Here is a 25,130-nt window from a genome sequence, read left to right as displayed (position 1 = left end):
CTGAGATTCTGTGTTCTAAGGGCCCTCCCAGCTCTGACATTCTGTGTTCTAAACTCCCTCCCAACTCAGACAATCTGGGATTCTGTGGGTCTGAAGTAGTTGAGCTATTGGAATGCAGTGGACACTGGACAGCAGAAAATACCATACGTGACCAGAATACGGCTTGTCCACCTCCCTCCAACCCCTCACTGTGCTTCCTGCAGCAGAAAAAAAAGAAGAGCCGGAGGAAACTTGCCCCTCGCTGTGGGGGGCCCCCGGCACTTACTTTTCTTGGAGAAGAGTTTTTTCCTCCTCCCAATGGGGCTGAGCTTGTATTCGTTGTCCTCACAGGTGCAGCCCTCGGTGCTGCCCTTGTAGTATTTGGGCACGAGGTTAGAGAAGCCTTTGGTGCCGCTGCCACCATTGGCTCCCAGCCTCAGAGGTCCTTTGCATTTGTGAAGCTTGAGCTTCCCAGAGGCATCTTCCACACACTGCCACTTCTGCAAGACATGGGGTCCTCATTAGAACCCAGGAGACAGATGACGTGTGTGTGTGTGTGTGTGCATGTGTATGTGTGTATGTGGGGGTTGAGGGGGCTGTAAGGCCATGAGCCTGGCCAGAACAGGGGGCAAGCACTAAAGATAAGGGCCTCAAAAGCCACTTGAAGGGTTTATCACTAGGCTGGGACAGTAGGTGCTCAATGAGACCTTTTTTCTAGATGCTGTAACATGTTCCTTAATATCTACAGAGAGGAGAGGCCACCAATAGAGTGGAACGTAGAGTACAGGGTTTGGTGTCAATGGATGAGAATTCAAAACTTGCCTCTGTCACCTATGTGGCTTTGGGCAAAGTTCTTTCCTTCTCTGTGGGCCTTGCCTTCCTCCCCTCTCCTCTGCTCTGTGACTAGGCTCAATGGAGATCATGGCTATAAAGCGATTTGTAACCGACCACAGAGTGCCCTAGGAACGCAAGTCTCGTCCTTAGCTCTTTAATGGGAAGGGAAGCTGTAGCCAGAGTTTCCTCTCCCCACTGAGGACCCTCAGGGGGCCAGCTGCCCATCTGCGCTCCTCACCTGTCCCAGCTGCTCACAAGCTGTCTGGTACTCTGCTCGCTGGCACAGATCCTTCACTCGCTGGTGTTTGGGCAAGAAGTTTTCCTCTTGGGCATCTACCTTCTCATTCTCTCTTTTATGAAGCAGTTTTCTATAGAGAAGAGAAATCACAGAGTTAGAACTGGCAAGGACCTTAGGACACAGAATGTCAGACCTGGGAGGGTCCTTGGGACACAGAATGTCACACCTGGGAGGGTCCTTTGGATACAGAATGTCAGAGCTGGGCGGGTCCTTAGAACATAGAATTCAGAGCTGGGAGGGTCCTTAGGACACAAGAATGTCAGAGCTGGGAGAGAGTTTAGAACAGAATGTCAGGGCTGGGAGGGTCCTTAGAACGCAGTCATGGCTGGAATATCAGCTAGAAGGGACCTTTAAAGACTAGTTAGTTCACCCTTCTCATTTCACAGGAGAGGAAGCCGAAACAGAGAAAAGAGAAGTAATTTGTCCAAGCTCACATAGTGATTTAGTTCTCCCAGAACTGTCTCCAACATCTACCTCATACATACAAATCTTCCTCTGTATCTCAGGCCCAAGGGAAAACTGTCATTTTGATTGAAGTTAGGAAAAAAAATAATTTTTCTTCTAAATGTAAGACTTCAGATCAACCGAGTTCTAAGCCACCCTTTCAGGCCAACTCCATCTCCGGCTCCAGAGGGCTCCGTTCCAGGTCCCCTCCACACTAACCCCCTTCTTCCTTCCCTTTTTAGTCATACACACAGAGCTGCCTGACACCCTGGGACAGCTCCCCCCGAGGCTGAGCCCCTGTGGGCAATGACAGTGACCAGAACTCATTCGTCAATGACTGACACAGGCCTCTCCTTTATACTCACCCCATCTCAGCGATTCTGATCCCTGGCTTGCATTGTTCAGCCCGTTCTCCATCCCCCGCTGGCCACTCCCTTCTTTCCATTCCCCTCCCCCTCAAAGCACCCCATCCTTTCCCTGTGCTCATCTTAGACCCCTTCTTTTTGTTCTCCATTCTTCTTGCTTTCCCTGATACTTGGCTTCCTCCCGATGACAGAGCTGCTCTGGCCACTCATTCTGGCCCTGGTTGTACTCGCCCTCATTCCTCCCCCACCTCTTGACCCTCACTGGACATAGTGACTCTCCTCCTATCATCACTCAGTAACCTCTCCTCTTTTTGACGTTCATTCAGTTCATACTTATCACCCGATCAAGATTCTGGTAGCTATCTACAGACGTTCAGGATACTCCTTCCTTCCTCAGTGAGTCTCTCTCTCCTCCCCAACTCCTGCCCTCCCACTAGGGGACTTCAGAATACCCACTGACACACCTTAGCCTCCTAATTCCCCAAGGAACCCATTTCCTGTGACCTCCTCCTCCAGGCCACCACAGCTCCACATGGTTCTGGCCATCACAAACGTGCCACTTTCATGCTCATGAACTTGGAAAATCCTTTATCCGATTGTAGTCTGTTGTCACTCCACCTGTCCATCTGCCTTGGATTCCAAATCCCATTCTTCAGCCACATGCAGACTTTCAATCCCTCCAGCCCCCAGTTCGTTCCCAGGTCATCACCACCCCTCCATGGGCCATATACTCTCTTCCTTTTCCCATCTGGATCCGTTGGAGAACCAATTCAGCTTTGCACTGACTTCTCTGGAATCCCTTGACTATCACCAAAGATCTCGCCCTGCTAAACCCCAGCAATGGATCTCTCCAATCCCCCATTACCTTCGCTCCTACTTACATGCTGCTGAATAAAGCTTAAAAAAAGTCAAGAAACTATGCTGACTGGGTCCACCCCAAATTTATGTTACATAATCTCACCTGGGCCCTCTTTGTGTCAATCCAGAGACACGGCCTCCTTGCTGTTCTTTGCTGACTCCTTGCATTTTTACTGGCTATCCCCCTTTGCCTAGAACTCTCTTCCTCATTTCCATCTCTTAAGTTTCCCTAGCTTCCTTCGGGTCTCAGTTTGGCCATTTTTTTGTGTGTCCCTGGTACTCAGCACAGTGCCCGGCGCATAGGAGGTGCTTAATAAATGCTAGCTGAGTGTCCAGTGTCCCTGTGCTTTGGGAGCTTCTGGCTAATTTCAGCCCTTGTTTGCCACAACTGACCCTTGTCAATGAAGCTGTTGAAATCATCACGGGAAGAAAGAAAACATGGTCCACCTTCTTCCCTTCTCTCACCACCGACGGCCTGTGCACTTCCCGTGCTCATCACTGACGCTCCAGGGTTTTGTGGAGTTCTGCTGAGCCTAAGCTCTGCCAGCATGGTCTTCCAAATGTCCCAGCATCGTCAGACCACCCTCCCCTCCCCCGCTGCCCTACACCCACCCTCTTCTTATTTTCCGGTTGTTTTCATGTGTGAGGAAGAAGTGTTTCTAAGCACCAAGCATTATACCAAATATCATCTCCTATACTCCTCGCATCAACCCTGTGAGGTAGGTGCTCTTATCATCCTCATTCTACAGCTGAGCAAGCTGAAGCAAACAGAGGTTAAGTGACTTGCCCAGGGTCACACGGCTAGCAAGCGTCTGAGGCTGGATTTGGAGCCACGTCTTCCTGACTCCAGGTCCAACGCTCTATCCGTTGTGCCACCTTGCAAGGGCAGCATCCTTCTTTTGGCCACCATCAGCCTAGTTTGTGAGTACTGAGTATAATTAGCTCCCTGTTACCACTCTGACAGTGTTTTTCTCTGTCTACTTTAATGCCACATACTATGGCATCTAATCTCAATTTCTGAGAACTCCCGCGCCACCATTGCTGGAGTGCATGTCAATCAATTACCCTACAACTCTGCTCACCAGCCCCTAACTGGACCCTCGCTGGGGAGATGCCTCCCTAGTCAGTTTACTATTCCACTCACTACAATGGCTTTTCCAAGTCTTTTCACCCCTCCTCAAACTTCCCTTCACCCTTTCAGGTGAGAACATTGCTTAACATTTCTGTGAAAACCAGACCATTCGTTGAAAGCTGCCTCTTCTCCCTGTCCCTCATCTCATCACTCAGATGCTTTCTGCCGCTATTTCTTAATTCACCCATGTTTCATATGAAGAGGTGGACCAAAACAAACCTTTCCTTGGCTACCACTCCTTTGTGTTGTTTTCTCTTTAGAATAAAAGCTTTTTGAGGGTGGGGAGTGTCTTACTTTTTGTATTTGTATCCTGGTACTTATCAGGGTGCCTGGTGCATCCTAAGTACTTAATAAACCATTCATTCATTCATTCATGCTTTCATTCATTCCTTTTCTCAATTCAATCATTTGCCATTCCATCTTGAGATTGATTGAGAGAGATTGATCTCTCTCCTATAAATCCAGTTTAGGCCTCTTCACCTGTCACCTGGACTCTTCAAAAGCTTCCTAACTGGTCTCCCTGGCTCCCTCTCCAAGTCATCTTCCACATAGTCAAATTGATTTTTTTTTGAGACTCAGGCTCCCCATCTTGCCCAGGCTATAAGTACAGCAGTCACTTATGGATCTGATCTCAACACTTTAACTTTCTCCATTTTTCTTAAGCAATCTGGTTCCCCCTTGTTCCCAAGGTCCCACCATCTTGGTGCCAGACTTAGTTGGTGTTGGCCCCACTGCAGCTCAGAACTCCAGAACTCAAGTGATCCACCAGCCTTCCCAGAAGCAGGGACTACAGGACCAGGCTGCGATGCCAGCCAAACTGATATTCTTAAAGCACGGGATTTCCTCTACATACAAAGGATGTTTTCCTCTACATTTTTCGTGGGCCACAGAAATCCTTTGGCGTGGTGCAAGTGGCCCGCACTGCACCTTTTATAGAAGCTAATCCCTCTATACCCGTGTCTTCATCTCAGAGACTGAAGATGCATTAGAGACAAAAGATGACCACCAGGGCATTCCCTGTCTCCTCCTCTTTTAAAGTCCAACTTCAAATGCCATCCTCTCTAGGAAGCTGTCCTTGAGCTACCTGGTCAATAAGGAACTTGCTCGGTCAGATTCTGTCCTCAATGTACTTATGTAACATTACAGAACATAATTACTCTCCTCCTTCCTGAACTGGAAGCTTCATGGTGGCAGGGACCATGTGTTATCTCAACTTTGTTATCTCCCCTGGCACAAGGTTCTGTAGACATTATGCCCTTAATAGTTACGTGACTGTCTATAGTTAGTTTCTTTAAAAGACTTCCTTCTTACCCTCTCTCCACCAGGAATGAGTCCCTCCAGACCTTCATCTTCTTTTTCAAGTGAAACCTAGGGAAAACACACAGCTCAGTTATCAACACAAGCACGATCTCTCCCGGAGCCTACAGGATCGGCTGGGCTTGGATCTGCCAACCCATTGGAGCTAACCCTTGTACGGAATGGCAATATGCCATTTGCAGGGCAAAGGGCCCTACTGGAATCTTGTCTAGAGCCGGAAGGAACATTGGCAATAATTTAATACAAAACCTTCATTTTATGGCTTGGGAAGCTAAAGAAAGCCTCTCTACCGTTACATGGGTAGTAAGAGGCATCAGACTCAGGTCCTCCAGCTTCCTCTGTAACACCAGCAGCCTTTTATGGCATTCGTTTTAGGATGTGATAAATGCACCATAGGTTCTGATGGCCTTTTGTTGTCTGTACTGGTCTTTGACCTGAATTTCATCTAAATAAAGTAACCCCCCTCCCCTGCTTTCCAGCTCCCCTTTATGTAATGTCTTTCCCTATTAGAACGCAAGCTTCTTTAGGGCAGGCACCGTCTTGCTGGCTTGCATTTGCATTCCTAGCGCTTAGCACAGTACTTAAGCATTTTCATCCCTATATCAAACTGAAGCCTCATAAAGGAAAGCTGTTTGCCTAAGGTCCCAGAATGAGACACAGAACGGAGGCAGGACTGAAGCCCGTGCTGTCGCTACATTCCCTGCAACAGGCTCCTTGAAGAGTGAGCTTTCCTCCCATTCCTCCCTCTTAGAATTGTGTCCAAGGAGGTCAAGGGAAGACCCAACATGGGGAGGTTATCTGCTCCAGGGCTATTGACAGCAGGCTGTCAAATGGAGCACATTTCACAGGGAGCCAGCTGAGCAAATATGTGAACTTCAGGAGGGGGATGATTAGATCCGTTGGTGGCCCCACATTTTCTGCCTTCGTGTCCAGAGGATTTGGACAGTGCTGGGAAGCATGAGGTCTAACCAGCTTCTGGTTTGCCAGGCGGCAGCTTAGATGGGATGGTACAAGATTTAAGGCTGCACTTACAGAGCAGCCCACAAGAGGTCACTATCGCCTCGCAGAGAATCTAGTATTTTCACAGCTTGGCGGATGAGTCAGAACATAACAAGCAGGATCACAGGACTCTTAAAACTGGGAAGAGACACTAGAGAACATGAGCTCTGCACCTAGTTTGTGTCATGGACCCCTCTGGCAGTCTAGCGAAGCCTCTGGACCCCTTCTCAGAATATCATGATTTTAATAATTGAAAAGAAATGATAAATTTTAGAGGTTTGGGGAGAAAAAAAGATAATTTCCACTCCCTAAATTCATGGACCCCAAGGTGATCTAGTCCAACCCCCTCATCTTGCAGATGGGGAAACTGAGGTCAAGTGAGGCAGTGTGACTTACAGCCTCATGGCTCATTGGGTCACAGATTTAGAGCTGGAAGAGGCTTTATGGCCATTTAGTCCAGCCCCCTTCCTTTTCACAGATGAAGAAACTGAGGTACATGTGTAGTAAGTAGCAAGGCTGGGTTCTGAAGCCAGGTCCCCTGACTCCAAACCCTGTACTTTTCAGTGATCCACCTGCCCAAGGTCAGAAAGCTGGGGAAATGCAGGATCTGGGATTTGGCCCCAGCTCTCTCTTCTGATTCCACAGTCGGAGCTGCTTCCACCATTCCCCACTATTTCTCTAGTATCTCTCACCTTACACATGAGGAAAGTTGAGGCTCACAAAAGACAAGTGGTCAGGGTCACACAAAGAAGGTTGGAGCTGGGGCTCAAACTGGTGTAACTTTAAGACCAGCGTCTTTGCACGTCCACCGCACTGACCCTGGATGTACGGCCAGGAGAGGAGTCCGGCCCGTCTTAGACCACTGCTGCTGCATTGCCTGGTCTTTCTGCCTAGTGGCCAGATGACCTTCCCTCCAGCTTGGAATCTTTCCGGGGTCCCCCTTTCTCCTCTCTATCCATCCTTCTAGACTCAACTTAAGACTCACATCCTTCATGGAGTTTATCTGGAATACAAAGGTCTCTTTAGGAATACGAAGATCTCTTCATAGCCCATATCCAATGTGTACCATGCATCCGGGGCTTTGTTTAACTATGTTTGGGAGGATTATTTCATGTGGATGTGCGCTGTCTCACCTGCCACCTACAGGTTCCTCAAAGGCAAGGTGTGTGTGGTGTGTTCAATTGTAGCCCCAATCCTGGATTGAATGAGCAGATGGATGGGCCCAAATGGGATCGAGGAACACCTCCTCTCTTTCTTCTCCCTTCTCCTCCCTTTCAACTCCCAGACATTCTTACCTATTGACAGGCCTCTCAGTATCCAGAAGTTTGAGAATAGACTTGCCGTCCATGTCGGGGGGGATGTCCAGGCCTGCAATGTCCAGGATAGTTGGTGCCAGGTCAATGTTCAGGACAATATGGGGATTTCTACAGAAGAGACAGTGGGGGAAGAGTTCATCTCAGTTTCTGCTGAGTCCTGCCTCTGGGAACCCAGCCTCTGAGGAGGTTCCTGTTAAACACACCAGAGACCCACAGGCTAGCCTCAACCCACACCCTCCTCACCATGGCTCCTGTGGAATCCAAGTTTCAGAGGATGGAGGAAGAAATTTGGAAAATGAAGCCCTTATCTTGCTGCTGGCCTCCACACCACTTTTTGTACTCTCCTTTATCTATCTATCTATCTAACTATTCATTCATTTATTTATTTTTAGTTTTCAACGTTGACTTCCATAAGATTTAAATTTTCTCTCCCTCCTTCCCCCCTCCCTCCCTAAGACAGTCTGCAATCCAATATAGGCTCTCTATATACATTCCTATAAATCATATTTTCACATTAGTCATGTTGTAAAGAAGAATGATAATGAATGGAAGAAACCATGAGAAAGAAAACAAAACAAAAAAACAAAATAGTCTGCTTCACTCTGCATCCAGATTCCATAGTTCTTTCTCTGGGTGTGGATGGCATTTTCCATTATGAATCCTTACTATTTTTAGTGGGGTCTTCTCATATCCCTCGTGCTTTTGTCCCTCATTCCTAATACGTGGCCTGAGATCCCATCTCCTTGTGTGAACATGTATATCCTTGACAAGGTTTTAAAAATTCCTCCTCTGCCATATAAGCCATTTTGTTGGTCGTATGTTTCTGCCCTACTCAAACCTACCACCATTGGCCTTTCTTCCTCCTCTTGGGTCACTGTGTTCCATAATCTGCAGCCATACAGAACCACACAGAGAATTTCGTTGTTTAAAAGAAAAACATGTTCCTGCCAGGGAATAATCTTGGGATCACTGAAAACAACACAAGATTCTCCAAATATGATGGAGCTCAATCTTCTCCTAATCAGTTCTGAATCTTCCTTACTGTTAATCTAGAGTATATGTATAGATATGCAGTACATATAGATACACTTTGTGGTATCTTTGTGTCCAACTGGTGGTACGCTTTGTGTCTAAGTGCATATTGCTATTTGGCTAATGTGTTTTTCATCCACTTTGGTTTTCACATGTGGATTGTGAGAAGCATTTTCAAATGAATGTTGTTTTCATCGAGGAGATTTTGTAAGGCTTCAGGGCTAGATTAGTGCTATGCGTGTGATCTGAAAACAGAAGCAGTTAGATAAAGTCATCACTGACAGGGAGTCTTTCTCTTATTTATATCCTCCATGACATAGGAAATACCTTAGGTGATTTTTATTTTTTTACAGAGGAGGAAACTTGGGTCCAGACCAAGGTCACATAGGTAGTACGTGACAGAGCTAGCAGTTCAAACCTACATCCTCTAATTCTAAATCCAGTCAGTGTTCTCTGCATGACACCAAGCTGGGAAGTGATTGGCCTAAGGTCTCATGATTAGTTAGTGGCAAGGCTGAGATCAGAAGCCATGTGCCCTGATTTTTAGTCTCCCACTGTACCACATTGGCTTTTCACATTTTAAACTAGCTGTGTCCTTAAGAGACTCCTGGTTCTCTATTTCTGCTTCCTATATTCAGCACTCATTTAGAAGGAACCTTAGTTGTGAGTGTGTGTGTTCGGCTCATTATAGATGTAAGTCCCAAAGCACAGCTTAATGGTGAGTATTTGCATATCAAAAATCCCAGGAGTCCAGCTACGGAATTTCCCAGATGATCAAAGTTACTCTGATCATTATAAGTCTTTTTACACTCCCCCAACCCAGACAGAGCACTTCCCAGGAGGAATGTGTCACCTCAAACGTTAGCTCAAGGAGAGCTGTTCACTGTGGGCCATGGGGGCCCTGTTGCCCACACACCCCTAGAAGAGGAAATGCTGAGAGCGAGTGCTTCCTGTATCCTGATCTGGCTCTTTCTTCCAAGGCAGCAAGACTACTATCTGACAATGACCAAGCCCTAAATGATTGTCTGGTGGAGCAGGGAAGTCACGGAGCATCCCCATCCAGGAACACTGGGCTGATGTTCCCATGCAGCCAGGTGCTAGCCCCTGAGATTTGGGCCTGGGACACACAGTCACTTCAATGACATGAGGCACATAGGCATTTGGGGAGAAAGAAGTCCAGCATTACAGCCATGCACGTCATGCTCCCCAAATGGTTCTTTCTCACCCTGGCACCTGGGCTTAACATCGTCCCTAGAGAATGCTATACCACTTGGCCAGAGCAAGAAAGGAATGTACTTACAAGGATCCTGCTTCCACATTGGGGCCTCGTATGTAGAAAGGGACTCGGATGTCGAACTCATAGGGCATGGATTTCCCTTTCACCAGACCAAACTGGCCAATGTGGTAGCCGTGGTCTGCAGTGTAAACAATGTAGGTGTTGTCCAGCTCGCCTGTCTCGACCAGCATGTTGTAAATCTGAAACGACAGAAATGAATGATGCCACGTGGTCTCAGCATGAGGAACAGCGTAGAACGTGCATATGACCAACTCTCTACCTGTCCGTATAAATCCTTAATCGATTACTAATACTAAGGACAACTAGTATTTATATAGCGCTTTAAAGTTTGCAAAGCCCTTGACCTATGTGAACTCATTTGATCTTAACAACCCTGGAAGACAGGCGACATGATCATCCCCATTTTACAGATGGGCAAACCAAGGCCCAGAGAGGTTAAATGACTTGTCCATAATCGCACAGATAGGGAGTGTCTGAGGCAGGATTTGTACTCATCTTCCTGATTCCAAGTCCTATGTTCTGTCTATTTTGACTCCACCCTCACCCCCACCCCCACCCCCACGTCAACACCCTTACACAGGCTTTTACCCCTTACAAAGTACTTTCCTTATAACAAATCTGTGCAGCAAGTAATGAAAAGTTACTATTCCCATCTTACAGATGAGAAATTGGAGGCCCAGAGAGACTAAGTGACTAAGCAGCAGTCAGTAGAAGACATGGGATTAAACCCAGGTCCTCTCACGGAAACCATGAGGCTCAAGCAAGGGAGTGGACTTGCCCACAGTCACACACAGGGCTAATGAGTCCTTTGCCTCCAGATGCAGGGCTCTCCCTACCACGTCCTACTCTTCCTCCCGGGTTTCTGAAGTGATCTGTCTCTCCTCTAGCACCTTGTCTGTCCCTCTCCTACAGGCCTTTCTACTCTATTCAGCATCTGTGTGCACATCTTAAGTCCTTGACTAGACTGTAACCTCCTTGAGGGCAGGGCCTCTCAAGCATTTCTGCGGTTCTCCCAGCAGTTAGACAGCCTGGGATCTCACACATAGTGAGTGGTCACTCAAAGGAGCAGTGAATGTCTATCTGCTCTTTGGTCAGATACCAAGAGTCAACCTTGGTGACGGAGCTGCGGATTTGGAGCCAGCAGGCTTGAGTTCAAACCCTGCCTCAGTCAAAGCACCTTCCTCACAACCATCCTGAGAGGTTGGTCAGGGTGAGCGTTAATTCCTATTTCTACAGCTGAAGATCGCAGGGTCCCAGGCTCATCGAGGACAAGCTGAAAGGGGCCTCAGAGGCTCCCTAGCCCAGCCCCTCCCAGCTGGTACTCTATGAGCCTGGGACCCCATGGTTAGTTCCTGAATTCTCTTTCCTCTTCCTTGTAATTGGTTTTCCTGATGGGATATGACGAGATGTTAGGAAAGTGAGGAGACACAAAACCCTGTGCTAGGCCTCCAGCAGGCCGAGTCCTCACAGCTGATGAGCCACTGGGTTAGTGACTTGTCCCACACACACCCAAGAGTGCCCACACGGTCCCACCCAGAAGTCCCAACCTCCTCATTTTTCAGATGCTTAGAGAGGACAAGGGACTGGTCTAATGTCACACAGCCGGCTGTGCCAGAACGAGGTCTGAAGGCCAGAGGTTCTGTCTCAGGCTCTCTCCTCTCCTACTGCACCTTCAGGTTGAGATCTGTTTTGTCCCTTCCTACATGGGTGCTTCCCTCTCTCCTTCCTCTATCTCTCCCCCCTTCCCTTCTCTTTCTCTCCCTCTCTTTTCTCTCTCTCCCTCTTCTTTCTGTCTCTCTTCTCTCTCTCTCCCCTTCCCTTCTCTCTCCCTCCCTCCAATTCTCTCTCATTCTTTTTTCCTCTTCCCTTCCCTTTCCCTCCTCCCCTTTCTCCCTTCCCCCCTCTTCCATTCTCTCTCTGTGTTCTCTTCTTGCATTCCTCCCACAAACACCCTCATTTGTTCTCTCTTTCTCATATATGTGGGCACAGAGGAAGCCACTGGGAGACGACAGGTAATGGTTAAAGGTAAGAGGCTTATGTAGGGAGCCTTGAGAACCAAGCCAGCCTGGGTTGTAAAAACCCCAGTTGCTACTTGCAGGATTTCCCAGAACCTCTGGCTGCTGTGGTACACGGTGGAAGCCACAGGCCTCAAGGAATCCTATTGTTAAATGGCCACTGGTTGAATTCTCCAAGCCTGGTTTGGCTGGTTTGGGATCTTAAGACAATTCTCAGGTAACAGAAACTGTTTTGGGCTTAGGTGAGTGTGAGTAAGGACATCCTTGCCTCTGACCCCATGGGCTTTCCTTTTCTCGTTTGGAATCTTGCAGGCTAGGTGGCATAGTCAGGCCTGGAGTCAGGAAGACTCATTGTCCTGAGTTCAAATTTGACCTCAGATACTTCCTAGCTGTGTGACCCTGGGCAAGTCACTTAATACTGTTTACCTCAGTTTCCTCACCTGTCAAATGAGCTGGAGAAGGAAATGGCAAACCACTCCAGTATCTCTGCCAAGAAAACCCCAAATGGGGTCAAGGAGAGGAGATACGACTGACCGACAACAACAACCTTGTCGAGTGTGCTTCCCTCCTTGGATAGGATGGCGGTGGGCTATGTCTGCTGGGAGGTGGGTTTGTTATTCTTATTATTCAGCCTCCATTCTGACATTTCTTCGCTAGTCAACGACACCTCAGGCCAGGGGCTTGAGAAGCCATTGAATGGCACAAGTGTTTGGCTTGGCCATATGGGAAGGAGAATCCGAGAGACAGGCCATCCGTGTGCTGAGGAGGTGAGGGTGAAGGGGGGTGGCGGTGGGGCCCGCTTACCGTCTCCATCGAGTCATCCACAGACATGAGGGTCTGCAGGCGCTTCCTCTGCAGCATGTTGGTAAACTCCATGTGGATGGGCTTCATTGGTCCCGTGTACCTCATGATCCAGTGCTTGTCGGGGTTAGGTGCGTAATTATAGCTTGGAGTGCTGGGGGGGGGGTGGGGGGGAGGTAAACAGAGAGCAGAGTGGTCAAGTCAACAGACTGTGGTGATGGACCAGTCACTCAAAAGAAATCTCACGGAGCTGCAGAATGCCGGAGCTGGAAGAAGCCTCAGAACACGGAATGTCCGAGGTGAAAGGGACCTCAGAAAAGGGGAAGCAGCTGGGGGGTTTTCAAACGTCAGTGTTTGTTACCTCAAGACTGACCTGAACAAGTCCCTTAATCTTCCTGAGACTCAATTTCCTCATTTGGAGAATAAAAGGGCTGGAAGAGGTGACTCTGAAGTCCCCTGCAGGCCTAAATCTGGGACCATGTTGAACATCAGTGCTGTGAGGGACCTTAGGACATGAACATCAGCGCTGGCAGAGCCCTCAGAGATCACACGGTCATAGATTTAGAGCTGGAGGCTCCTTGGAGGCTGCCGAGTCCAACCCCTTCATTTTAGAGATGAAGAAGCTGAGGCCCAGAGAGGCCGTGACTTGCCTAGAATCACAGAGTGAGTTAGTGTGTTGAGGCTACGTGTGAGCTCCGGTCTTCTTGTCTCGAATGACACTCTGGACACTGGATTTTAATTTTTGTTACTAACTTCTTGAGTCCCACGTTTTAGCCACTGAACCACCCAGCTACCTCTTAAGATCATCTAGACCCAGGCTTCTTAACCTTTTTCTTTCTTTTGAGTCCCTTTCCTTCCCTTACACCCCAGGCAGTTTGGGGAAGCCCATGGATCCCTTCTCAGAATGTTTTGAAATGCATAAAATATAGGAGATTACAAAGAAAACCAATTCCATTGAAATAGTTACCCAAATATTCAAAGATCCAAAGTCACAGACCCCAGGTTAAGAATCGCTGATAGAGATAAGAGGGGTGGAGCCAAGATGGCAGCTGGAAAGCAGGGACCAGCGTGAGCTCCCCGCCAAGTCCCTCCAAAAACCTATAAAAATGGCTCTGAACCAATTCTAGAACTGCAGAACCCACAGAACAGCAGAGGGAAGCAGGGCTCCAGCCCAGGACAGCCTGGATGGTCTCTGGGTGAGGTCTAGCCCGCACGGAGTTGGGAGCAGAGCCCAGCGGTTGGGGTTCTTGGAGTGTGGACCAGCCAGACCAGGAGCCGGGCGGAGTGTGCCCTAGCGCCCTGAATCAGTGAGCTGCAGCAGTTACCAGACTACTCAACCCACAAACACCAAAGACAACAAAGAAGGTTAGTGGGGAAAGCTGTGGGAGTGGAAGGAGTTCGTGGTTAGGCTACCGCCCCAGGGGCAGTGGAGGTGGGGCAGCTACAGAAGTACAGCTGTAGTTGCTTCCCGCCCCAGGCCCACCTGGTGGGAGGAATTAAATGGCGGATCAGAGCAGGAGTGAAGAGCCTGCTGAAGATCTAAGTCCAGTCTGGGTTGGGGGTTCTTGGGGAAGGAGGAGTGCTGGTGTGGCAGAGCTGACACATCTCCCCAAGCTTGGAACATAGTTCTCTTAACTCTGCAAGCAGTCATACCCCGCTGAAAAACTCAAGGGTCAAGTAAGTTGGCTGGGAACATGCCCAGGCAGCGAAAACGCACCCAGATTCAGTCTCAGACTTTGGATTCTTTCTTTGGTGACAAAGAAGACCAAAACATACAGACAGAAGAAGTCAACAAAGTCAAAGAGCCTACAACAAAAGCATCCAAGAAAAACATGAACTGATCCCAGGCCATGGAAGAGCTCAAAAAGGATTTGGAAAAGCAAGTTAGAGAAGTAGAGGAAAAATTGGGAAGAGAAATGAGAAGGATACGAGAAAACCATGAAAAACAAGTCAATGACTTGCTAAAGGAGACCCAAAAAATACTGAAAAATATACTGAAGAAAACGACACCTTAAAAAATTGACTAACTCAAATGTCAAAAGAGCTCCAAAAAGCCAATGAGGAGAAGAATGCCTTGAAAGGCAGAATTAGCCAAATGGAAAAGGAGGTCCAAAAGACCACTGAGGAAAATACTACCTTAAAAATTAGATTGGAGCAAGTGGAAGCTAGTGACTTTATTCAGAAATCAAGATATTATAAAACAGAACCAAAGGAATGAAAAAGTGGAAGACAATGTGAAATATCTCATTGGAAAAACCACTGACCTGGAAAATAGATCCAGGAGAGATAATTTAAAAATTATCAGACTACCTGAAAGCCATGATCAAAAAAAAGAGCCTAGATATCATCTTTCAAGAAATTATCAAGGAGAACTGCCCTGATATTCTAGAGCCACAGGGCAAAATAGAAATTGAAAGAATCCATCGATCGCCTCCTCAAATAGATCCCCAAAAGAGATCTCCTAGGAATATTGTCGCCAAATTCCAGAGCTCCCAGATCAAGGAGAAAATACTGCAAGAAGCCAGAAAAAAAACAATTTGAGTATTGTGGAAACATAATCAGAATAACCAAAGATCTGGCAACTTCTACATTAAGAGATCGAAGGGCTTGGAATACGATATTCCGGAGGTCAATGGAACTAGGATTAAAACCAAGAATCACCTACCCAGCAAAACTGAGTATCATGCTCCAAGGCAAAATATGAACTTTCAATAAAATAGAGGACTTTCAAGCTTTCTCAGTGAAAAGACCAGAGCTGAATAGAAAATTTGACTTTCAAACACAAGAATCAAGAGAAGCATGAAAAGGTAATCAAGAAAAAGAACAAGAAAAAGAAATTGCAAGGGACTTACTAAAGTTGAACTGTTTTGTTTACATTCTTACATGGAAAGATGATGTGTATGATTCATGAGACCTCAGTATTAGGGTAGCTGAAGGGAATATGCAGATTATATATGTGTATATATATATATATATATATATATATATAGAGAGAGAGAGAGAGAGAGAGAGAGCGCGAGAGCGGGCACAGGGTGAATTAAAGATGAAGGGAAGATATCTAAAAGAAATAAAATCAAATTAAGGGATGAGGGAGGAATATATTGAGAGAGGGAGATAGGAAGAGATAGAATGGGGTAAATTATCTCGCATAAAAGTGGCAAGAAAAAGCAGTTCTGTAGGAAGAGAAGAGAAGGCAGGTGAGGGGGAATGAGTGAATCTTGCTCTCATCAGATTTGGCCTGAGGAGGGAATAACATACATACTCAATTGGGTATCTTACCCCACAGGAAAGAAGAGGGAAGAAGATTAAAAAAGGGGGAGGGATGATGGAGGGGAGGGCAGATGGGGGTGGAGGTAATCAAAAACAAACACTTTGGAAAGGGGACAGGGTCAAGGGAGAAAATTCAATAAAGGGGGATGGGTTGGGAAGGAGCAAAATATAGTTAGTCTTTCACAACATGAGTATTGTGGAAGGGTTATACATAATGATACACATGTGGCCTATGTTGAATTGCTTGACTTCTTAGGGAGGGTGGGTGGGAAAGGAAGAGGGGAGAGAATTTGGAACTCAAAGTTTTAAAAACAGATGTTCAAAAACAAAAAAAAAGTTTTTACATGTAACTAGAAAATAAGATACACAGGCAATGGGGTGTAGAAATTTATCTTGCCCTACAAGAAAGGAAGGGAAAAGGGGATGGGAGGGGAGTGGGGTGACAGAAGGGAGGGCTGACTGGGGAACAGGGCAACCAGAATATACGCCATCTTGGAGTGGGTGGGAGGGTAGAGATGGGGAGAAAATTTGTAATTCAAACTCTTGTGAAAATCAATGCTGAAAATGAAATATATTAAATAAATAAAAAAAAAAGAATCGCTGATAGAGACCAAGCTCTCATTTTACATATGATAAAGCCAAGGCTCAGAAAGGTTTGCTAAAACGATGTTGCTCCTTCACGGCCTAGTTGTGGTGGGACTAGAATCTGGCTATCCTGATCCTTGCTCCCAAACTCTTCCCTTCTATTAAGCTGCCCTAGATCAGAGACCATGGTCCCCACATGTTCATTGTTGGCCAGTGCGATTCTCTGTAGCCTACAGTAAAAGGTAGCAGATGGTAGCACCCAATCATTTGATGTTCAACAAACACTGAACCCCTACTGCACCTGCCCCTACACTCTCCTACCTGCCCACAGCAGCTCCAATGGCTTACACTCTGCTGGCAGGTCTGACCACATCACTCCCCTACTCAATAAACTTCACTAGCTCCCTATTACCTCCAGGACTAAAAATAAAATCCTCTGTTTGGCTCTTAAAGTCCTTCAGTACCTTTTCTCCTCTGGCACTGCCGCAGGCCCTCATCATCTCATATTTGGACTACTGCAATAGGCTGATGGTTGGTCTCCTTAACTCATTACTCCTTACTCAGAGGCAGCTAGGTGGCTCAGTGGGTAGAGCATTGGGCATGGAGTCAGGAAGACCTAAGTTCAAATCTGACCTGAGACCTTTATGAGCTTTGAGATCCTAGTGTAATGTTAATGGTATGATAAGATCTTCCCTGCCCATTAATAGGCCTCACTTGGAGCCCACTGGGGGAGGTACTTGCCTAAGGAGGAGCTTGCTTAGGGACACACACTCACACAGGCTCTTGATCCAGTGGTGTATATAAAGCGTATAGCAATACTGCTTTGATTCAGGCAATCAGAGCCCTGTCTGTTGATCTTTATGCCAATTTCTCTGCTTGTATTTTCTCTGACATTCAGGGTGTTGAGCCTTCCTCTGAACTAGTGAATGTCATTAAAAGTTGGATTGTTAACCCCTTTTTGAGCAGTCTTTCCTAGAAAAGCAGATCAAAGAACCTGTGCCAGCATCCAGCAACCCTGGGTGTGCTAGGGTGTTTGCTGCTACACCTGGGCAAGTCATTTAACCTCTGTCCGTCTCAGTTTCTATGGGGATAATAATAGCACCCACCTCCCAGGGTTGTTATGGGAATCAAATGAGATATTTGGAAAGCGCTTTTCACAGTGCCTGACACATAGTAGGTGCTTAATAAATGCTTGCTCCCTCCCTCTTTCACACCTCCCACTCCAATCTATCCTTCACCGAGCTGTCAAATCGATGTTCCCAAAGTGTAGGTCTGACCATGCCACTTCCCTATTAAATAAACTCCAGCACCTCCAGCATCAAATATAAAATTCTCTGTTTGTCTTTTGAAGCCCTTCATATAACCTAGCTTCTTCCTACACTTCCAGTCTTCTTATACCTTACTCACCCCCATGTACTCTGCATGACATTGGACTCTGCTGTCCCTGTACAAGACATTCCATCTCCTGACTAAGGGCATTTTTGATGGCCAGCCCCCATGTCTTGAGTTCTCTCCTTCCTTATCATCACCTCCTGGTTTCCCTGGCTTCCATTAAGTCTTAGCTAAAGGAAGCCTTTCCTGGTCCCCCTTAATGATGGTACCTTCTCTCTGGTCCCTTCCTACCTTTCCAGGCTTACTCCACATACTCTTTCGATTTATCCCCAAGGGGACACTCCGCCTCCTGACTTGAACCCCGTGCTGTTCCTCACCTGTGGGCTGCTCTCCCTCACCTCTGCCTCTCGGCTTCCTCTCTTCCTTCTATGACTCAGCCCCAATCCTGCCTTCTGCAGGAGACCTTTCCTCTCACTGCGCTTCTTCCCTTTCCCTTCTCTTTGCGCCTTCTCTCTGAGACTGCCTTGCATTTGTACTCTATATATCCTGCGTAGACAATTTTTTGCATGTTGTCTCCCTCATTAGAATGTGAGTTCTTTGAGGGCAGGAGCCAAGGTTTTTGCCTTTCTTTGTATCCCCAGCACTTAGCACAATATCTGGCACAGGGCAAGTTTTTTAATATATGTTTCCCCAGCTAAGGATCTGGTGACAGGCTGCATGTTGATCGTCGCGGACCTGTCTAGTTAAATGTGTGGAAGCTCGTTTGTTACTGAAGTTGGCCACTGACGGATGAATTTTCTGGAGCCACAGCGGCTCATGAAGACCATCTAATAAGATATGAATCTGCTCTGATGGTGAAGAAGCTCACACTCTTACCAAATTACAGCTGCTCAGAGTGGACCCGAGGAGCACAAAGAGCTCTGAGATCAGAGATGACAGAGACCCCTGTCATGTGGGAGCAGGCTTCATGGAGAAGGAGGGTCCTTGGAGGGAGCGGTACTAAAGGACATATCAGACGTCAGGGGAAGGGGGTGGGGGGAGAGAAGACAGATATATTCCATGTCTCCAGGACCTTTCCTGGTCCACACAGTAGCTAGTGCCTTCCCCCTTCAGATTGCAATCCATCTACTCTGCAGAGATCTTACATGCTCCTAGATGTTCACCCTGGATGTCTCCCTAGTTAGAATGTAATCCCCGGAGGGCAGGAACATGCTTTGGTCTTTGTATCACCAGCACTTAGGACAGCGCCTGGCACACAGTAAGGGCTTACTTAATACATTCTTGACTTAAGATGCCTAAAAGGTTATTCTACGAGATCTATATCTGAACAAAGTTGTATCAAGAGAAGCAGCTGTGGGATAATAGGAAGAGGTCCGAATTTGGAGTAAAAAGATTCCCAGACTTGCCACTTACTAGCTGTAACACCACAGACAAGTCCCTTTGACTCCTGGGGCCTTGGTTTCTCCTACTGTAAAATGTGGGGGTTGGACAGGATGACCCCTAAGGTCCTTTCCAGCTCTGAATCTGATGATTTGCAGATCAGGATATACTTAAAACCAACCCAGTTTGCCAACTGCTCTGGAGCCTTGTCCCTACTCACACCTTCTGCGGCAACCAGAAGCCATGCAGGGTCTGCACAACCGGTGCTTGCTGACGGACTGAGTGGGCCAAGGGAAAATAAGTGTTGGCCCGTAAGCTGCCCCTACAAGCAAAAGAACATGCTCACCTAAGGGGCAAAATAGAAGGCTTAGTGCTAGGAGGCCTGTGTTAAAAGCTTAGGTTTGGGTCCTTGCTAACTCTAAGTGGCCCAGACTGGAGTCAGGAAGACTCATCTTCTTGAGTTCAAGCCCAGTCTCTGACGCTAACTAACTGTGTGACCCTGGGCAAGTCACTTAGCCTCAGTTTCATCATCTGTAAAATGAGCGGGAGAAGGAAATAGCAAACTACTCCAGTATCTTTGCCAAGAAAACCCCACATGGGTCCTGGAGAGTCTGATACAACGGAACAACAGCAAACAATGAGGCCCGCCTTTGCTGAGCCAAAAACAGGAGCTCATCTCACCTTAGAGGGTTGCTGTGAGGAAAGTGCTTTGTAAACCTCTTAATGTTACTATAAACACGGGCTATTATCACGATTTTTATTTTAGCCTGGTTGATAAGCTTTTACCATAACCCCAGGGGCGAGGCGATGCAGATCCGAATTGGAACACGGAGCTTTGTTTGCACCTCCCTTAATCACTCCCAAATCCTTTCTGTATTATAGGTATTTGTGTTCATGTTGGACAATCGATCAGCAGGCGTTTGTTAAGCCCTCCCACCAGAGCCGGAGCTTTACGTGTGAGGCTGGGAGCCTGTGTTGTTTATTTCTGTATATTTCCTAATGCTAAGCACACAGCAGGTATTTAATAAATGGGTTTTGGAGTCAGCAGAGGATTCTTTTCCAGTTCTTCCCCCTCCAATCCATCCCGAACCTACTATCTCCCAGTCGTCTCCTGAAAGCACAGCTCTTAGAATGTAATTCCCTGTAATTTCAAGCGATACCTGTTGAAATCCAACCCAACTTGCAATTATAATAATCTAGGATTTACATAGTGCTTTAAGGTCTTCAAAGTTCCTCACAAGATACTATTTCATTTGGTCCTCACAACAATCCTGGGAGGTAGGTTCTATTATATCCATTTTACTGACGAGGAAACTGAGGCTGAGAGACATTTCCAGAGTCATCTAGCTAGTAAGTGAGGTGAAATTTGAACTGAGGTGTTCCTGAGTCCCTGTCCAGAGATCTGTCCACACTGCACCACCTACCTGCCTCCAGGGTCTGCCTTAAGTACCGCCACCTCCATAAAGCCTTGCCCTGATTCCCTTCCGGCTCTTGTTCATCTGCCCCAACACCTGAAGAAGAGGCATCGAGGTGGCGTGATGGATAAAATGCCAGGCCTGGAGTCAGGAAGGCTCATCTTCCAGAGTTCAAATCTGGCCTCAGACACTGACTAGCTGTGGAGCCTTGGGCAAGTCACTTCACCCTGTTTGCCTCAGTTTCCTCATTGGTAAAATAAGAAAAAAATGACAAACCACTCCAGTATCTTTGCCAAGAAAACCCCAAATGGGGTCACAAAGAATCAGAGATGATTAAAAACGACTCAACAGCAGCATCCAAAGGAATCTCTTCTCTCCTTGATGCTCCCCAGTCTTTCGGTTTGTGCCTCACTCTCTTTTTTCAACCTCACACTATCCATGTTTACGTCTTAGTCAATTCCCCGGTGAGTGAGTTCCTTGTGCACTTCTCTGGATGGGTCTGTTCTAACCACAGGAAATGCTACTTGGCCAGGTCTAAGAATCTTCAAATCCCACTAAAACTGTTTGGTACATAGTAGGCACCGAATAAATGCTTCCTTCCTCCTTTGCCCTTAAGCTTTCCCTTCCAGGTTCTTGAACTGATTGGACACCACATCGCTACGGAACTGGAGAAGTGCTAGACTTGGAGACAGTCCATTTGGCAGAGTGGAAGGAAAGCTGGATTTGGCTGGAGCCAGGGGCCCGCTTGGACTGGAGAAAGTCACTTTGTTTCTTGCATCCTCAGTTATCTCATCTGTAAATGAGATAGCTCTCATCCTGCCTATTTACCACGTGGTTGTTGTGCTGAAGAAAAGAAGGTGCTTTAAAATGTTATAGACATTTTTAAAAATGTCATAGGAATAGAAGGTATTATTCCCCTGTGGGGGATCATGGCATCATAACATTTAGAGCAGGAAGGGAATCTCGGAGGCCATTCAAATCCACCCCCTTATTTTACAGATAAGGAAACTGAGTCCCAGAGACATTAGTTGTCTTCCCCAAGGTCACACAAGTAGTGAGCTCCAAGGTAAGAGCCTAGAGGCTATGACTCCAGAAACAGTGCTATTTCCACTCAGTCTCTGGAAGCAGGGCCAGCCCTAGGCAAAATCCTGCATCACAGCAGTATGCTTTCAGTTTCTCATCTTACAGGTGGGGAAACTGAGGATCAGTAACCTGTTTATAGTCATATAGCTAATCAAAGCTGGGATGTGACCTTTGGCCTCCTGAGTCCACATTTGGGCTCCTTCCATTATTCCACATTTTTTCTCTGACCTACAGAGGAAAAGCTTCTCCTGAAGAAATCTTACAACGTGAGCCGGGCCTGAGGATGCCCAGGTCTTGCCACCTTCTCGGCTCTCCCACATATCCTCAGTCAGTAAAAAAAAAAAAGTGACTGGATTTCAGCAAGCTGGAGGGGGGAGGCTTTTCAAAGCCAGACCTTAACGACATGGAAGGCTGAGGGGAGTAGGGCGAAGGAGGGGGAGGGGGCAAGGCCTGGTTCAGAGAAAAAAAAAAACCCTTTCTTCTCTGATACCTTAATAGCCTCTTGAATATCGGAATGTTCTCATGGCTGGAATAATCACATTACAGCTCTGAACACGCTGACGGTTGTGGGAACTGTTGCGATGTAATGCCCACGATGAATCACAACGCCGGGCAGGCTCCTTCTGGACTTTGCTTTGTGACTCCTCGGTGGACTGGAGATTCCTGCCGCTAAATCCAACCTTGGCCCACGGGTTCCCTTTGATAGCTGGAAACAACGCCCTCTCATCCCCAACAGATTCATCGTCTTATCGGCCAATCCAAGATGGAAAGAACGTCCTGCGGCAGGGACCGTGAGCAGTCCCGGCCCTCCCCGCACCCGGTGACATTTTTTAAAGCTAAGTTTGGAGGAAAGGGAAAAGTCATGCCCTGTGCTTCTAATGGGTCTCCATATCTCTCTGTCTCTGTCTCTCTCCCTTCCTCCCTGTCATTTTTGAGCGGCTACTGCCCATTGCATTAGGAACCGGAGGGAGGGGATGAGGATGGACCCAGGCTGGGAGTCGGAAAGAGGAAAAAGACATGGAAACAAAATAGGTTCCTTTTGGGATTTTGCTGTCCTACCTTCTTTCTCTGGGACAAAGATTTGAAAGAGAGGCTTGGTCTTGAAGCTAGAGGGACTCGAGGCGAGGGTCTGCTGAACAGAGAACAAGGGACTCACAGTGCCCGGTGAGCTTCCTGAATGTCAGACAAGGCACCCTTGGTGTGGATGTCTGGGTATGCACGGCATCTAGGTGGTGGAGTGGATAGAATGATGGACTTGGGGGTCGGGAAGAACTGAGTTCAAATTCTGCCTCAGACACTCACCAAGCTTTATGATCCTGTGATAACTGCTCCAACACTCTCTCTACCTCAGTTTCCCCATCTGGGAAAGAGGGAGAATAATACTACCTGCCTCACAGGGTTGTTGTGAGGACTGAGTCAGAGAGCACCCGCAAAGCGCCTCGCAACCCTTAAAACACTGTGCAAATGTCAGCTGCTCTCACCACCATTATTACCAATTTCATGGGTGGTTTTGGAATGTTGATCTCAAAATCTCCCCTAGTGGAAGCCAATAAAGGCCCCTGCCAGGCAGACGGCACAAGGCAGCCCATCGCCACATGGTGCCAGCGTGCGATGAAGCCACCGTCACCAATGACTGCCTAAGGAGCAGCACTTTAGACTCTAGGCTGATCTTAGGGCAAGGCCCCTGAACAAAGGGTGGGTCTGTTCGAGGAACGGTGGTCTAATGAAACTCACACAGAACTGCAGGATTTAGAGTTGGGAGGGACTTCAGAGAGCATTTAGTTCCACCTTTTCATTTTGCAGATGAGACAGCTGAGGCCTAGAAAGATTGAGTGACCTGCCGAACGTTATACAGTTAAGTGACAGAAGCAGGATTTAAACCCAGTTCTTGTCTCCAAATCCAGTGCTCTTTCCACTACAAAATATTACTGTACTTCTCTATTCTAGGCACATTTCACAGGGAAGCAGAAGCAGGTGAATGAGTTACGGTACGTGACAAGATGGGTCATTGCCTGTTGATTGCTGTCACATCTGTATCTTCATTCCAGTCCCACCGACTTCTCCCTCTCCCATCTCCTCATTACCACTTGCGTGGACTAATTCTCTGCCTCCGTTCTCTTCTGACTTCCATGTACCCCTGTGCTACCAGACTAATTTTTCTAGGGTAGAGCTCTGATCCTCTCTCTTCTCCTCATCACCATTCAATGGCTCCCCATTGCCTCTGGAATAAAGTCCAAACTTTTTAGCCTGGCGATCAAGGCCCTTTAAACTGACAGTTCTATACCAATCCAACGCTCTTCCCTCCATGTATTCAGTCCTTTGGCTAAAATGTTGTACTTGACAAGCCCTATACATGTGCTGTGCTCTCCTGCCTCCGTTTGTGCTGTTTCCTATGCTTGTAACACCCCATCCTCTCTCCAACCTATCCCCTGCCCCAACCTGCTGAATCCACTTCTTCCTTCCAGGCTCTTCTCTAGAGCCACTTTCTTCATAGAGCCTTTCCTGATTCTCCCAGTTGGGAAGTGATCTCCCTCTTCTCTGAATTCCTCAGGAACACTGTTTGGCTCTTCCTCATATTCTGTTTTGTTTTCTAGGGGTGTGTGTGTGTGTGTGTGTGTGTGTGTGTGTGTGTGTGTGTCTATCTGTACACATGTGCGTGTGTATTTATGGGACAGATTTCCCCCACTAGACTGTAATCACCTTGAGGGCTGAGACCTAGACTCCAGCAAACGATACATTGGAAAGAACACAGATTTTGGAGCCAAAAGGACTAACTTGGGTCCACATCCTGGCTTTGACATTACCTGTGTGATAATGGGAAAGTCACTGTCTTTAATACTTCTTAGAGGCAGCCAGGTGGTCCACTGGATAGAGCACTGGACCTCAGGCACCTGCTCGCTGTGTGACCCTGGGCAAGTCACTTTACTTTTGTCTGTCTTGGTGCAAGGTGGGGGTAATAACTGCATCTACCTCCCAAGGTTGCTGTGATGATCAAATGAGCTAATATCTGTAAAGTTCTAAGCACACTAGTTCCTGGTATACAGTAGGTACTTAATATTGACGATTGTTCCCTTCTTTCGGATTCCTCATCTATAAAATGAAGGGGCTGGACTCTGGCCCTAGCTATAGAACGATGATCTGTATCTTCTCTCATCTTCTCCTCTAGCACTCATTCAGCACAACGCTCTGCATCCAGCTGGTGCTTAAATATTTGCCCAGTCTGGTTTTGGAGAAGGAGTACGCCCAGCGCTAGTCATCATCAGAATCCCGAGCATGCTGAGACACAGCCGCAGGCAGGCTTGATGGACATTAAAGAAGATGCAGGCAGTCAGCTTCTTCCCACTCCCTCCTCCCCACCTCTGACTCTGGCCCAGCGGT

General features: G+C 47.3%; 1 protein-coding gene across 3 annotated transcripts in view; it reads right to left on the bottom strand.

The window, feature by feature from the left end:
* The window catches only part of SULF2 (sulfatase 2), a 143,516-nt gene that overhangs the window by 21,050 nt on the left and 97,336 nt on the right, over positions 1–25,130 (bottom strand). For all 3 annotated transcript variants that reach the window (XM_036749364.1, XM_036749363.1, XM_036749365.1), the window contains exons 6-11: positions 12,691–12,841; positions 9,875–10,050; positions 7,522–7,650; positions 5,222–5,278; positions 1,052–1,181; positions 266–479 (exon numbers count right to left, since the gene is read on the bottom strand). In XM_036749364.1, the coding sequence (XP_036605259.1) occupies positions 266–479; positions 1,052–1,181; positions 5,222–5,278; positions 7,522–7,650; positions 9,875–10,050; positions 12,691–12,841 (857 nt within the window). The remainder of the gene's footprint in view (positions 1–265; positions 480–1,051; positions 1,182–5,221; positions 5,279–7,521; positions 7,651–9,874; positions 10,051–12,690; positions 12,842–25,130) is intronic.

This window comes from Trichosurus vulpecula, chromosome 3, assembly GCF_011100635.1.
Source record: "Trichosurus vulpecula isolate mTriVul1 chromosome 3, mTriVul1.pri, whole genome shotgun sequence".
Classification (NCBI taxonomy): Eukaryota; Metazoa; Chordata; class Mammalia; order Diprotodontia; family Phalangeridae; genus Trichosurus; species Trichosurus vulpecula.
The sequence above is the reverse complement of the archived record's forward strand: the minus strand, read 5'-3'. Positions and strand labels throughout refer to the sequence as shown.